The 12930-nt window shown below is 42.7% G+C and overlaps 1 protein-coding gene across 1 annotated transcript in view; it reads right to left on the bottom strand.

Annotated features, from left to right (window-relative positions):
* The window catches only part of RADX (RPA1 related single stranded DNA binding protein, X-linked), an 82495-nt gene extending 70662 nt beyond the window's left edge, over positions 1 to 11833 (bottom strand). The window contains exons 1-3 of the mRNA XM_055121134.1: positions 11185 to 11833; positions 2817 to 2959; positions 1649 to 1841 (exon numbers count right to left, since the gene is read on the bottom strand). Of these exons, the coding sequence (XP_054977109.1) occupies positions 1649 to 1841; positions 2817 to 2959; positions 11185 to 11833 (985 nt within the window). The remainder of the gene's footprint in view (positions 1 to 1648; positions 1842 to 2816; positions 2960 to 11184) is intronic.
* Positions 11834 to 12930: the final 1097 nt, after the last annotated feature.

Genomic DNA, 12930 nt, shown 5'->3' with positions numbered 1-12930 from the left:
ATGCTTTAGATTTTGATAAAGACTTACATGATGTTTTCCTAAATAAATATATATGTAAGGTAACATTAAAGTCTACATTATCCGAACATTCCTAAATAATTAATATGAATTGATTAGAGAATTTAGTAGATATAAAAATGTCTAAAAATACATAACTAGTATTGGTCTAGCATTACACCTTATTGAGTAATACTACTTAAAATTCTGAAAAACGGAAATGCAAAAAGTCATATCCACGCATTAAAGCAATCACTTAACACATTAATCTTAATGCTCCAAAGATATTCAAATAATATAAAAATATCAAAAATTTTAATATCAGTACAATTTAGAAAGAGTTTTTAAATCGAGTAATTAGCAACACTTAATATTGATCATTATAGTTAAATTAAAGAATAGTATTGTGCAAATTTTATTAATACTGATTTTGTTGACTGTTCTGAGATATGCAATAAAAATACTCTTGTTATTAGAACTAATACAAGATAAAGGTAAAAAGAGGCAGAGGTAAATAGGTATGTATTTGATAGTGTTACAATTTTTGGGGGGGGGTTACACCCAGCAATGCTCAGGGGTTACTCCTGGTTCTGCACTCAGGAATTTCTCCTGGTAGTGCTCAGGGATTACAGGGATCAAAACCAGGTCAGTTGCATGCAAGTCAAGCGCCCTGCCAGCTGTAGTATCTCTCTAGCCCCAATGCTGTTACTTTTAAATGGTTAAGAAAACACTAAATATATACTGAAAGCTGGAGGGAAGATAGAGAGAACAGAGAGAAAAAGATGGAAAAGAAAAATACTGTCAAATATGTGTAAAGAGCATTTATTTGTACTATTCTTGTCAACTCTAATGTACATTTGAAATTATTTAAAATTTAAAAATTGGTTAGATCCTGTTTGAATATCACCTTATAATAAAAGAAAACTATATTGAAGTCATTCACTATATCACTGTCATCCCGTTGCTCATCAACTTGCTCAAGCAGACACCAGTAATATCTCCATCGTGAGATTTGTTGTTAATGTTTTTGGCATATCGAATACACCATGGGGAGCTTGCCAGGCTCTGCTGTGCGGGCAAAATACTCTCCATAGCTTGCCGGGCTCTTGAGAGGGGCGGAGGAATCGAACCTGGGTCAGCCGAGTGCAAGGCAAAATGCCCTACCCGCTGTGCTATCGCCCCAGCCCATTGAAGTCATTAAAATGTTATAAAATATGATAAAATAAAAATAAATACCAGGAGATTATTATTCAACAATAAACACCTCAGATGATTTTTTAATATAAAATACTAAGTCTGAAATTAAATAAGTATCTTTAAGTGACTGCTTGAATATGTTATAGCTAAAGGAATCTAAAGATTTACTAGACTCTAATAGCTTCAGTCATTTTAAGGGAAAGTTTTGAGCCACAAGTGTAGTACTCAGAAATTCTTAGGCCTGAGCAAAGGGGTCACTCCTAGCAGTGCTCATGGGGACCAAACTTGTGTTGGCTTCAAACAAGGCAAGTTCTTAACCCCTGTACTACCTCAATAGGTGCTTGATGCTCCAGTAATTTTTGTAATGGTCTGTGCCCAACATGGTACTTTGTGCATAAAATACTATTTATACAAAAAGTATTAATAAAATAACAAAATTATCAGAATACTTAACCTATTGAAGAAATAACTTTCATCTGTGGATCCACTGGGAGTGGCTGTTTCCTGAATGGAAATCTCTTTCTAACGGAATAATCTTGAAGTAAAAGAACTAAACCAACATTCAAATTTTTATACCACTCACGACAAAGGGTACTCCACAGAGTCACTGTCGCAGTGCCTGAGCTATCAGCAACTTCCAAAAAGGCCTAAAAACAGCAAAAGAACACACAAATTTGTTATTTTATCTACAGGGCATTCAAAATTTAAGATTACAGAAGCAAGACTTAGGGAATAATGTATGCATCATATGACTGAACCTATAACCTGAAAGTTACAAATGAAGAATTTTAGTGACAGAAGAGAAAAACATGAGACAATGTAAAATGACCTTTTGTGTGCAGTGTGATTCACACTTTGTAAGATAATTTGATGTGATATAAAACACACACGGTAATATGAAATAAATTACATATGTGTACACATAAGTTATATATGTAATATATACATACCATGGCTATATACATATAAAGTATTTGGGCATGTAGCCACATGATATACAGAAAAAAGTAAATAAGACAAATTAGAATATTAACTTTGAGAAATAAGTGTTAACTCTGAGGATCTCTTAGAGTGACAGGATTCAAGATGATATGATTTCCCTTATATATCTTCCTGAACTTTTTAGTTTCTTAAAAAGAGTATGTATAACTTCTATAATAAATTATTTTAAAAAATAATTTTCATAATAAGGAGTAGATTAATAAAAAATATAAAAGAATTCTTAATAGTGTTAAAGTTGACAGTTTAATTTAAAATTTGGGAGAAAAAATCTTTAAAATATTTATAATTAGCATTATATGGCACAGAAATTTTTTTTTTTTGCTTTTTGGGTCACACCCAGCGATGCACAGGGGTGACTCCTGGCTCTTCACTCAGGAATTACTCCTGGCAGTACTTGGGGGACCATATGGGATGCCGGGGATCGAACCAGGGTCGGCCGCGTGCAAGGCAAACGCCCTACCCGCTGTGCTATCGCTCCGGCCCCTGGCACAGAAATTTTTTAAAAATTAAGCTTATAATTATGACTTAAATGAAAATTATTTAAATACAAAGTCAAATGTGAAAGTTATACAGCACTACAGTCAAAATTTATTTTACATAATTTTTATCACTATTTGTACCTGGTATGGCTCAGGAGTTTTGTTATGAGGTTTTCCATAGTATCGTAATTTTGATTTATGCATGATTCTCACAAGTAAAGCAGGAAAATTCTTTCTTGTATTCCAGATCATTTCAAGGTGAGAAAGGGAAATTATTTTGGTATCTAGTATATAAATAAAAAGGAGAGAGTCTTACATAATATGTCATGATAATTTGAAGATGTATTTAAATGGTTTACAAAGGTATCCAGATCATGCCCAAAGAAACTTTTCTTACCAACACAATCAACATATGTATTAGCTGTGAAATTTAATAATATACAGTCTCCATAATAATACAAACTAAAATATATTTCAAACTTACTGTGTGCTGAAACATATATGTTAAAAGAGGGTAACAGTGAAATCTATAAATCCAAATAATTTATGGTGACAAAAATTTGAAATATAATTTAAAATCCAATGAAGCAATAGATGTTCCTAATTATCTTGTCTTATTGGTAGGGGCTATCATAAATGCTGAATAATTCTAAGGATTGACTTAAAGGTATAAATTTAAATAACTATTGGAATATTAGAAGTAATCATCACCTAGCACAAATATGGTATATAATTTTCAAAACCCTAGGATGAAAAAAGGTGTAAAAAAATAAGGCTCGCCGAGGGGCGCGTGCACTCGCAGGCTCTCTGGGCGGCTCTGTCTCACCACCCGCGTTCCGTGCTCTGGAACCACAGTTTGTGGACAGGATCAGGACGGCCGGTGGTCAAGGACAGGCGAAGGAAGAACGAGGACCAAGCTGGTTGATGATTAGTTATCATTTATTCAATCTTCCATCTTTCTCATCTCCCATACTCCTGGCTTCGTCCTCTCTCTTTCTCTCTCTCTCTCTCTCTCTCCCCTCTCCCCTCTCCTCTCTCCCCTCTCCCCTCTCCTCTCTCCTCTCTCCTCTCTCTCTCTCTCCTCTCTCTCTCTCTATCTACTCCATCATCTCTCCTTCTCTAGTCTCCCCTCCTACTTGTCTCTCCCACTTGCCCTCTAGGCTACACCGAGCCAGGTAGCAAAATCAACATAAGAAAGCCCTTCCTGAGGGCAGGGCATTTCAAAGCCCTTCCTGACTCTAAGGGTTTTTTCTTTTTCTTAGTCCAAACACTCATTAACATCTTAATACTAGTTATTTTTGTATGGACATAGCAAGAGATAGATTGAGGCTTGCAAGGCAGCTCTCCTGCCAACATCTTGCCACAGGCTCAGACTACAGCACTCAGGCCAGATTAATCACTCCTCACCCTAGCAGGGTCCAAATCTAGTTATCACTGTTTGGATCATGACAACATTTGTCCATGATTGAGCTCTTAACTTAGAGTTAAGCATTAGGCACTTTGGCCAGGCCCATCTCGATGCCAGGGTAGCACACAACTCACCACTTGCCCTGGGTCTGTCTCGTCCCTCATCGGGACCCTGCTTTTGGGGGTGGTAGGAAGTAAGGGCAGCTGAGGCTTAGGTCCAGAGAACAGATGCCCAGGAGGAAAATATCATGTAGAGCCAAATGACATAAGGTTACAAAAGCATAGCATTTGCTAAGTCTTCCTGTGTCCATACAAAAAGGACATGGCTCTGAATAAACTATGCAAAGGACTAAAGGAGAAGAGAAAAACAATGTTTACAAGTCAACGGAACACTAAGAAAGAAGCTACAAATAAACAAAGAGGAATGGGAGCACTGTAACGGGAGTAACCCAATAAACCTAAACTACCTGAGGCTATGTTTATCCTACAAAAAAGCTTTTTAAATATTGTAAAAATTAAAACCAAAACATGTTTTGTTTTGGTTTTGCTTGTTTGGTTTTTGAGGCCACAGTGTCTGTGCTCAGAACTTAATCCTGGCTCCGCAATCACTCCTTCACTCCTGGAAGTCTGGCGGGGACTGTATGGGATGTGGAGGATCTATCCTGGGTGGGCCATGTGCAAGGCAAATGCCCTATCCACTGTACTATCACTCCATATCCCCCCAGGTCATATCTATCTGACTTCTTATTTTTTTTTTATTTTATTTTGCTGTTGATCAAGTCTAGCTACCATTGAGCCAAGTCTCTAGCCCTTATCCTTACTTTTAGCATTATGATAGTAGCTTTTGTATTTATACAACAAACATTTATTTACTCTTCACATTGTGCTTTAAATAGCAAAGCTTTAACTGCTGCCGAGATGTGACCCCCAGGGGCCGCACGCATGTGCGGCTCCTCCGAAGCTGCACCCGCGTGAATCCAGACCCAGCTGAACCAACTACAACATGGACTGCTCTTGCAGATTGTTTCCAGCCAGAGAACTAAGCTGTGACCCCATGCCCGCCCGGGAGGGGAAAGGTATTTCTCTCTCTCGCCTGTCCCTTCCCGGGGATGAAAGGCGTGTGGACCGCCATATTATGATGACCACAGATGGGATTTTACGACAAAAACTGCAGCAAAAGGGCACGAGGGTGCTCTTGGGAAGGTGGGAGGCACCGGCCCCTCCCACTGCTGCCGAGATGTGACCCCGGGGGCCACACGCCTGTGCGGCTCCTCCACAGCTGCACCCGCGTGAATCCAGACCCAGCTGAACCAACTACAACATGGACTGCTCCTTGCAGATTGTCTCCAGCCAGAGAACTAAGCTGCAATCCCATGCCCGCCCGGGAGGGGAAAGGTATTTCTATCTCTGTCCCTGTCCCTTCCCGGGGATGAACGGCGTGGGGACCGCCATATTATGACGACCACAGATGGGGTTTACAAGCTTGCAATGATCGAATATCGGAAGAAATCTACCTGGACTTAGTTGTTAAAGTACAGAAATACAAATCCGCGAGACCTCATTTCTCTTCACAATAGGTCTGACTCTAGTGGGTGCTCCTAATAATAATGGTGAGGTTTGTGTTGAAATATTGAATGTAACCGAAGTAAATAGAAATTAAAGTGAAATTTATCTGTTACAAGCCGGGGGGGGGTGCGGGGGTGGGCGGGATGGGAGGTGTACTCTGGTTTTTTTGTTTGTTTGTTTGTTTTGTTTGTTTGTTTTTTGTCTTCGGTGGTGGGATATGGGCACTGGTGAAGGGATGTTTTTTTCAGCATTGTATGACTAAGACTTAAGCCTGAAAGCATTGTAATTTTCCACATGTTGATTCAATGAAATAAAATTTAAAAAAATAAATAGCAAAGATTTAAAGGTAAAAAATACAGCTAAACATGAGAAAAGGGACAGAATGTGAAAAAATTTGCAACATGTAACAGACAAAATTACCCATCAGCAAAATGTACTATAAACTACTAAAAGTAACTTGGTGTGACTATAAGTTAGTACAACTTTTTCAGAAGATAAGTTGTCAACTACCATGAACTAAAAACATTCAAATACCCTTTAACTCAATAATATTACATCTCCAAATTTATCCATTTAACAGAAATACCTGAACACAGTGAAAAGAAAAATGTGTGTATATCCTAAGGCATGCAGTATTAGTACTAAAGTAAAAATAAACAACAACAAAACACCCCGGGAAACTGTCTAATTTAACCCCCTTATATGGAAACGTTTACATAAATTCTAGTACATCAATTGAGATACACATAAAAGATACAGAGTTAAGAGAAAATAGTACATCGTGCAATGCAATATAGCTCTTTTTTCCCAAGGAAATAAACAATACTGATCTTGATGCCAGAATCCACAGAGAAGCGGCAGGCGTTCTGGTGAGCAACGCGGCCCGGACAATGCTCCGGACCCGAATCGGGGCCAGCAACACCGGGGGGCCGGAGGGAGGAGGTGCCGCCTGCACACCTTCTCCGGATGGAACCCCGGCGACACTGAGCAGCAACTAACACGGCTCCAGGATTCGGGACTGGGACAGATCCGAGCCGCGGGGGCCACTGGAGTGGGGCGGCGCCAGCCCAAACTCTGAGTGGTCCCGGCCGCCGGAAGTCACGCCCTCGACCCACCCTCGGCGCCATCTTGATGCCACAATCCACAGAGAAGCGGCAGGCATTCTGGTGAGCAACGCGGCCCGGACAATGCTCCGGACCCGAATCGGGGCCAGCAACACCGGGGGGCCGGAGGGAGGAGGTGCCGCCTGCACACCTTCTCCGGATGGAACCCCGGCAACACTGAGCAGCAACTAACACGGCTCCAGGATTCGGGACTGGGACAGATCCGAGCGACCTTTTCTCTCAGAGAGCCAGCCCTGTGTAACCTCAGAGACCCAGCACCAGAGTAACCTCAGAGAGCCAGCACCTGTGCAACCTCCGAGAGCCAGCACCTGTGTAACCTCTCAGAGCCAACCCTGTGCAACCTCCGAGAGCCAGCACCTGTGCAACCTCCGAGAGCCAGCACCTGAATAACCTCAGAGAGCCAGCCCTGTGTAACCTCAGAGAGTCAGCACCTGTGTAACCTCAGAGAGCCAGCACCTGAGTAACCTCAGAGAGCCAGCACTGTGTAACCTCAGAGAGCCAGCCCTGTGTAACCTCCGAGAGCCAGCACCTGTGTAACCTCAGAGAGCCAACCCTCTGCAACCTCCGAGAGCCAGCACCTGTGAAACCTCCGAGAGCCAGCACCTGAGTAACCTCAGAGAGCCAGCCCTGCGCAACCTCAGAGAGCCAGCACCTGTGTAACCTCCGAGAGCCAGCCCTGTGTAACCTCATAGAGCCAGCCCTGTGTAATCTCAGAGAGCCAGCACCTGAGTAACCTCAGAGAGCCAGCACCTGTGTAACCTCAGAGAGCCAGCACCTGAGTAACCTCAGAGAGCCAGCACTGTGTAACCTCAGAGAGCCAACCCTGTGTAACCTCAGAGAGCCAGCACCTGTGTAACCTCAGAGAGCCAGCACCTGAGTAACCTCGGAGAGCCAGCACTGTGTAACCTCAGAGAGCCAGCCCTGTGTAACCTCCGAGAGCCAGCACCTGTGTAACCTCAGAGAGCCAACCCTGTGCAACCTCCGAGAGCCAGCACCTGTGCAACCTCCAAGAGCCAGCACCTGAGTAACCTCAGAGAGCCAGCCCTGCGCAGGACCCACTCAGGTTGAAAGCTGCGTGCCAAAAGTAGACTATAGACCAAACATGATGGCCACTCAATAAATACCTCTATTGCAAACTACAACATCCAACAGGAGAGAGAACAAAAGGGAATGCCCTGCCACAGAGGCAGGGTGGGGTTGTGGGGTTTGGGTGGGGGTGGTGGGAGGGATACTGGGAACATTGATTGAGGAGAATGGGCATTGGTGGAGGGATAGAAATGCAAACATGAAAGTTCATAAGTTTGTAATTGTACCTCATAGTGATTCATTAATAAAAAATTTAAAAAAATAAAAAATAAAGTATATTCAACGTAAAAAAACAGAAATAAACAATACTGCTGAAATTTTGAAGTTTTGTGACAAAAGCTAGAGGCTTAGGAGGTGAAAAAGAGGTCTTTCACACCACCTAGATATTCTACTCTCAAACATTTCAAACACACAGCAAACCTGAATGAACACCAAATACACATATTTTTGCATACTCACTATACTTGGGTTTTAACAATGCACTGAAAAATAATTTTAAATAAATCGTTTGGGTTTGAGGAAGTAGGCTGGGGCCACACCTGGTGATTCTCAAGGCTTACTCCTCCCCCTATGCTCAGTGATAACTGCTACCTGTGCTCAGAGGCCCATTTGTAGTGCTGGACATCCAACAGGCGTAGTGCAAAGCAAAAAAAAAAAAGTTTTAACACTTACATTATCTCTCTGGCACTGTATAGTTTGGATTTTTAAATACATGGGCATTTTGCCTTATAAAAATGTTTTGATAATGAATATGTAGCTTTCATAATAAAAATAAAATATGTCTTTGCAATTATTTCCATTATTTTCTAGAGAGCCATTTTTCATTTATACATTCAATTATAAAATTAAAAATGATCAAAACTCAGAATGCACTGCTTCCACACATGTGACAGTTATCTATTATTTTCATCCCTGAAATGACTATATTTATAAATTTAATCACTGTGAGATACACAGTTACAAAGTTCTTATGATCCATCCCCACACCAGTGTGCATTTCCTACCACCTATGTCCCCAGTATACCTCCCACCTCCAGCCCCAACTCCCAACCCCACACCACACTCCCCCACCCCACCACAGCCTTCCTTTTTGGCAGGTGCTTTTCTTCTATCTCTCTTTCTACTTTGGGACATTATGAATACAAGAGATACTGAGAGGTCATCATGCTTGGGACTTTACCCACTTTCAGCAGGACACTATTTGGGTTTTGGACCTTGTTAACTTAAATCATCCTTAGCTACAAATTTTTGTAATTTTCCTCCCCCTTTACAGTTGTACTATACATTCCCTGCACATTTTTGATGCACGAATCCTTTCAGTTTCAAGTTTGACCCTATCACATATTAGCATGAGAGAAATCCAGCATTATAATGTAAAAAAACCCAAACAAACTGGAAAAGCAGTAAGTGTAGAAAATTATCATCCTTCTCATTCCAGTATTTTAGATTTTACATTTTATTTCTTCCCCATTTCACAACATGCATGCCTATATTATAATCATTTGTCTTCATTCCATCAAATAGAAAATATTTGGGTTTGGGGCCATACCCAGTGGTTCTCAGAAGGGACTTACTCCTGTCTCTGCTCTGAGCAATCATTTCTGGCAGGCTACGGGGATCAGATAGATTTTGGGGTAAGAATCTAGCTCTGCACCGTGCAAAGCAAGAGCCCTCCCTCTGTGCTATCTCTTTGGCCTCTAACTTTTTAGAGCATGTTTCTCAGGGTGAGATGCAATTTTCAGCTTAATCACTCACTTCTGATACAGAATTACTTAAATTCTAAAATAAGTAATGTGCACAGTAAGCAATAAAACAACAAGAATTCCAACAAAATCACACTTTTAGAAAGTGACATTTCCATTCCCAACATGCTCAAAGGCTTACAATAGCATTTTATTAATGTAATTTATTAATTAAAAAAGCATAAACACCCCTTTCTTGAACAAAGGCTAAATAAACCAAAACAAACTGTCAATATTTATGATACTTAGCCTGACTTCAAAACAATACACTCTCCAACCAGTCCAGAACAGGATTCAGACTGAAACTAAGACACACTCCACCGCAGTCAAATCTACAGCTAGCGAGCACATTAAATTTAAGGCGAATTTGAACACTAGTGAATGGGTAATTTATAATTCAACAATCATAGAACTTCTCTAACACGCCCGGCTTGTGACTGAAATCATAGCCCCTTCTGATTGAAAACTATTTTCTCTTTTTTCTGTTTTTGGAGAATACGGGGTCCCGGGGATCAAACTTTCTCCGGCCTAGTACAAGGCAATCACCTGAACCACTGGCCCTCTGTACTATTACGTAGAGCCCCGAAAACATATTTTTCTACAGTCTATTCTCTCCCACCCCACCACTTCGTGGGGGCAAGCACCCCATCTGCTGTACTATCTTTCTGGCCCTTATTTTTTAAGTGTGGTTTCTCAGTGTGAGGTGCCATTTTCAGGTTAGGCACCCACTTCTGTACAAAATTACTGAAATTCCCAAATCAGTATTGCCCAGAGTAAATAATAAGATATAAACGAAAACTGCAAGACTTCCAACAAAATCACACTTGCAGAAATTGACATTTACATCCATGCAGTTCTCCAAAGACCTAACAATACCCTTTTCCCCGAATAACCGAAACTGCTAACATGTACAACACTTAGGCTGACTTCAAATCAACCAGTCCAGAAAATACTACAAACACACAGACACACACAGACACAGACACACACACACACCCCTGCCCACCCCTTCCCACCATTTTGGGGTTTTTTGTGGGGGGCCACACATGACGGTTTTTAGGGTTTCATGTTGGCCTTCCTCTCAGGATTACTCCTGGCAGGACTCCGGGGGCCCTATGGAGTGCCGGGATCAGATGTGACGTGAAAGGCAGTCACACAATACACCACACTCAGGTTCTAAACACAGTTTTTCCAACAGCCTGAGTCCCTCCCTGCCCTTCTCCACCTCCACCTCCCCCCTCCCCCCTCCACCTCCCTCCCCCAAACACCACTTTTGTTTCTTTTACCACACCCTCACGCTGTAGGATCGCCCTGATCCCTAGAACCCTTTTTCCCAACCATCCCTCTCTCCCCTAGCTTCCCCACCACGCCCCTCTCTCCCCTAACTTCCCCACCATCCCTCTCTCCCCTAACTTCCCCACCACGCCCCTCTCTCCCCTAACTTCCCCACCATCCCTCTCTCCCCTAACTTCCCCACCATCCCTCTCTCCCCTAACTTCCCCACCATCCCTCTCTCCCCTAACTTCCCCACCATCCCTCTCTCCCCTAACTTCCCCACCACGCCCCTCTTTGCTCCTTATTTACCATCGAAATTGTATTCCTCAGAAGGCTTGGTGTTTAACCAGATACAGCCATAGGGATCTTCGTTATTCCAGAGAGCCAAGTAATGATTCTGTCGGCCCCTCAGTGGTCGCTCTGCACTCTCGCCCTGGACTCCATTTCTAAATGGAATTTCTGGGTAAATAATATCTAAAGCTTTTCCACATTGGATCTTATCTATGCACAGTATGCCCTGGTCTAGCTTTCTTTCATTGAAAATAAAAGAGACCCTGGAAATTTCCATTTCTATGCCAACTCTAAGGATATTTTTATAGACCAGGTGATTTAAGCCCGGATCCAGGTAGCACTTTTCCTTCAGCACTCCATCAGAGATAGTCACGTCATAGCAGTAAAAGGGTGCTTTGTGCCCCGAAAAGTATGGCCTATCCTCTAACAGGTATCTTTGGACGGCCAGTACTGCAACAGGAACCACCTCAAAGGGGGTGACCCAATGAAGAGGTGAATCCACGATCTGTTTAATAATCTTATGGATCCAGGACTCGGAGATCGGGGCATGGGCCTTTAGAATCATCCACTCCGGGATGAGAACCGAACCCCTGTCGCTTTCATCGTTTGCCTCAAAGAGCTCCACATTTGATTGCCTGGTGTGCACCAAATCCGGCTCACCAGACATTGTGGACCCAAATGACTACCCTCCTATCTCCTAAAAGCTAGTTCCCATCGACTGAGGCGAGAGAATCGGAGACGCGTCGCTCCCTCTCTCGAAGCCTGCGGCAACTAACTTCCCGGAACTTCAGAGAGCCTAAGAGACTCCGCCCCTCATGAAGCACCGCCCCCTGATAAAGACCCGCCCAATGGCGAGCCGGCAAAATGTTCCTCGAGTGCTCATTCGTTCTCCCCCTGGTCTCTCCACGCCCCCTGGAGGTCACGATCTTAACGGCTGCCTTCTAATTGCCCCAGGGAAGGTGTCGTGCGCAGGCTGAGGAGACCTGGTTTCCACTGCCCTGGCGCGAAGGGGAGGAGTGCTAGGGGAGGATCTAAATAGGTGGGCGTGGCTAGGAGAGGAACCAATGGCCAAGTACAACAGAAGCCAAATTTGAATGTACAGAACTCAGCTTCTATGGCGTGTGGGAGCGAGGAACCCCGAGACACTGAGAGTCTGGGGTTGGAATGTTGTATGTGTGACACCGTAACATAGACAGTTTTAATCACAGTGAAAAAAAAAATGAAAAGGTGTGGGGCTGGAGCAATAGCACAGTGGGTAGGGTGTTTGCCTTGCACGCAGCCGACCCGGGTTCAAATCCCAGCATCCCATATGGTCCCCCGAGCACCGCCAGGAGTAATTCCTGAGTGCAGAGCCAGGAGTAGCCCCTGTGCACGGCCGGGTGTGACCCAAAAACCAAAAAAAAAAAACCCAATAAATGAAAAGGTGTAATGGAAAAGAAAAAGGCAATGGGGAAAAAAGATTTCAGACATTTTCAAGGATAGTTTCTAAAATGTCAGCTTCCTGGAGCAGAACAATGTGGAGTGGGGTGGCTTGGGGGTGTATTGGAGAGTGGTAATGGTAAGAGTTGAAGTCCGAGTTAGTCCAGATAGGCTTTTCTCTATTTCAAACAGAAAAAAAAAGATGTTAGTTAACACATTAGCTTGACCCCTACTCCATCATGAAACCGCCCACAACCAATTCTTTGTAGGACAATCTTTCATCTATATCACCTTGTATGATATCACTCATTAGCATTTATCATTTAATACCTTGTAATCACTGTA

Source organism: Sorex araneus, chromosome X (assembly GCF_027595985.1).
Source record: "Sorex araneus isolate mSorAra2 chromosome X, mSorAra2.pri, whole genome shotgun sequence".
Taxonomy (NCBI): domain Eukaryota; kingdom Metazoa; phylum Chordata; class Mammalia; order Eulipotyphla; family Soricidae; genus Sorex; species Sorex araneus.
Note: the sequence above shows the minus strand (reverse complement) of the source record. Positions and strands in the feature narration are given on the sequence as shown.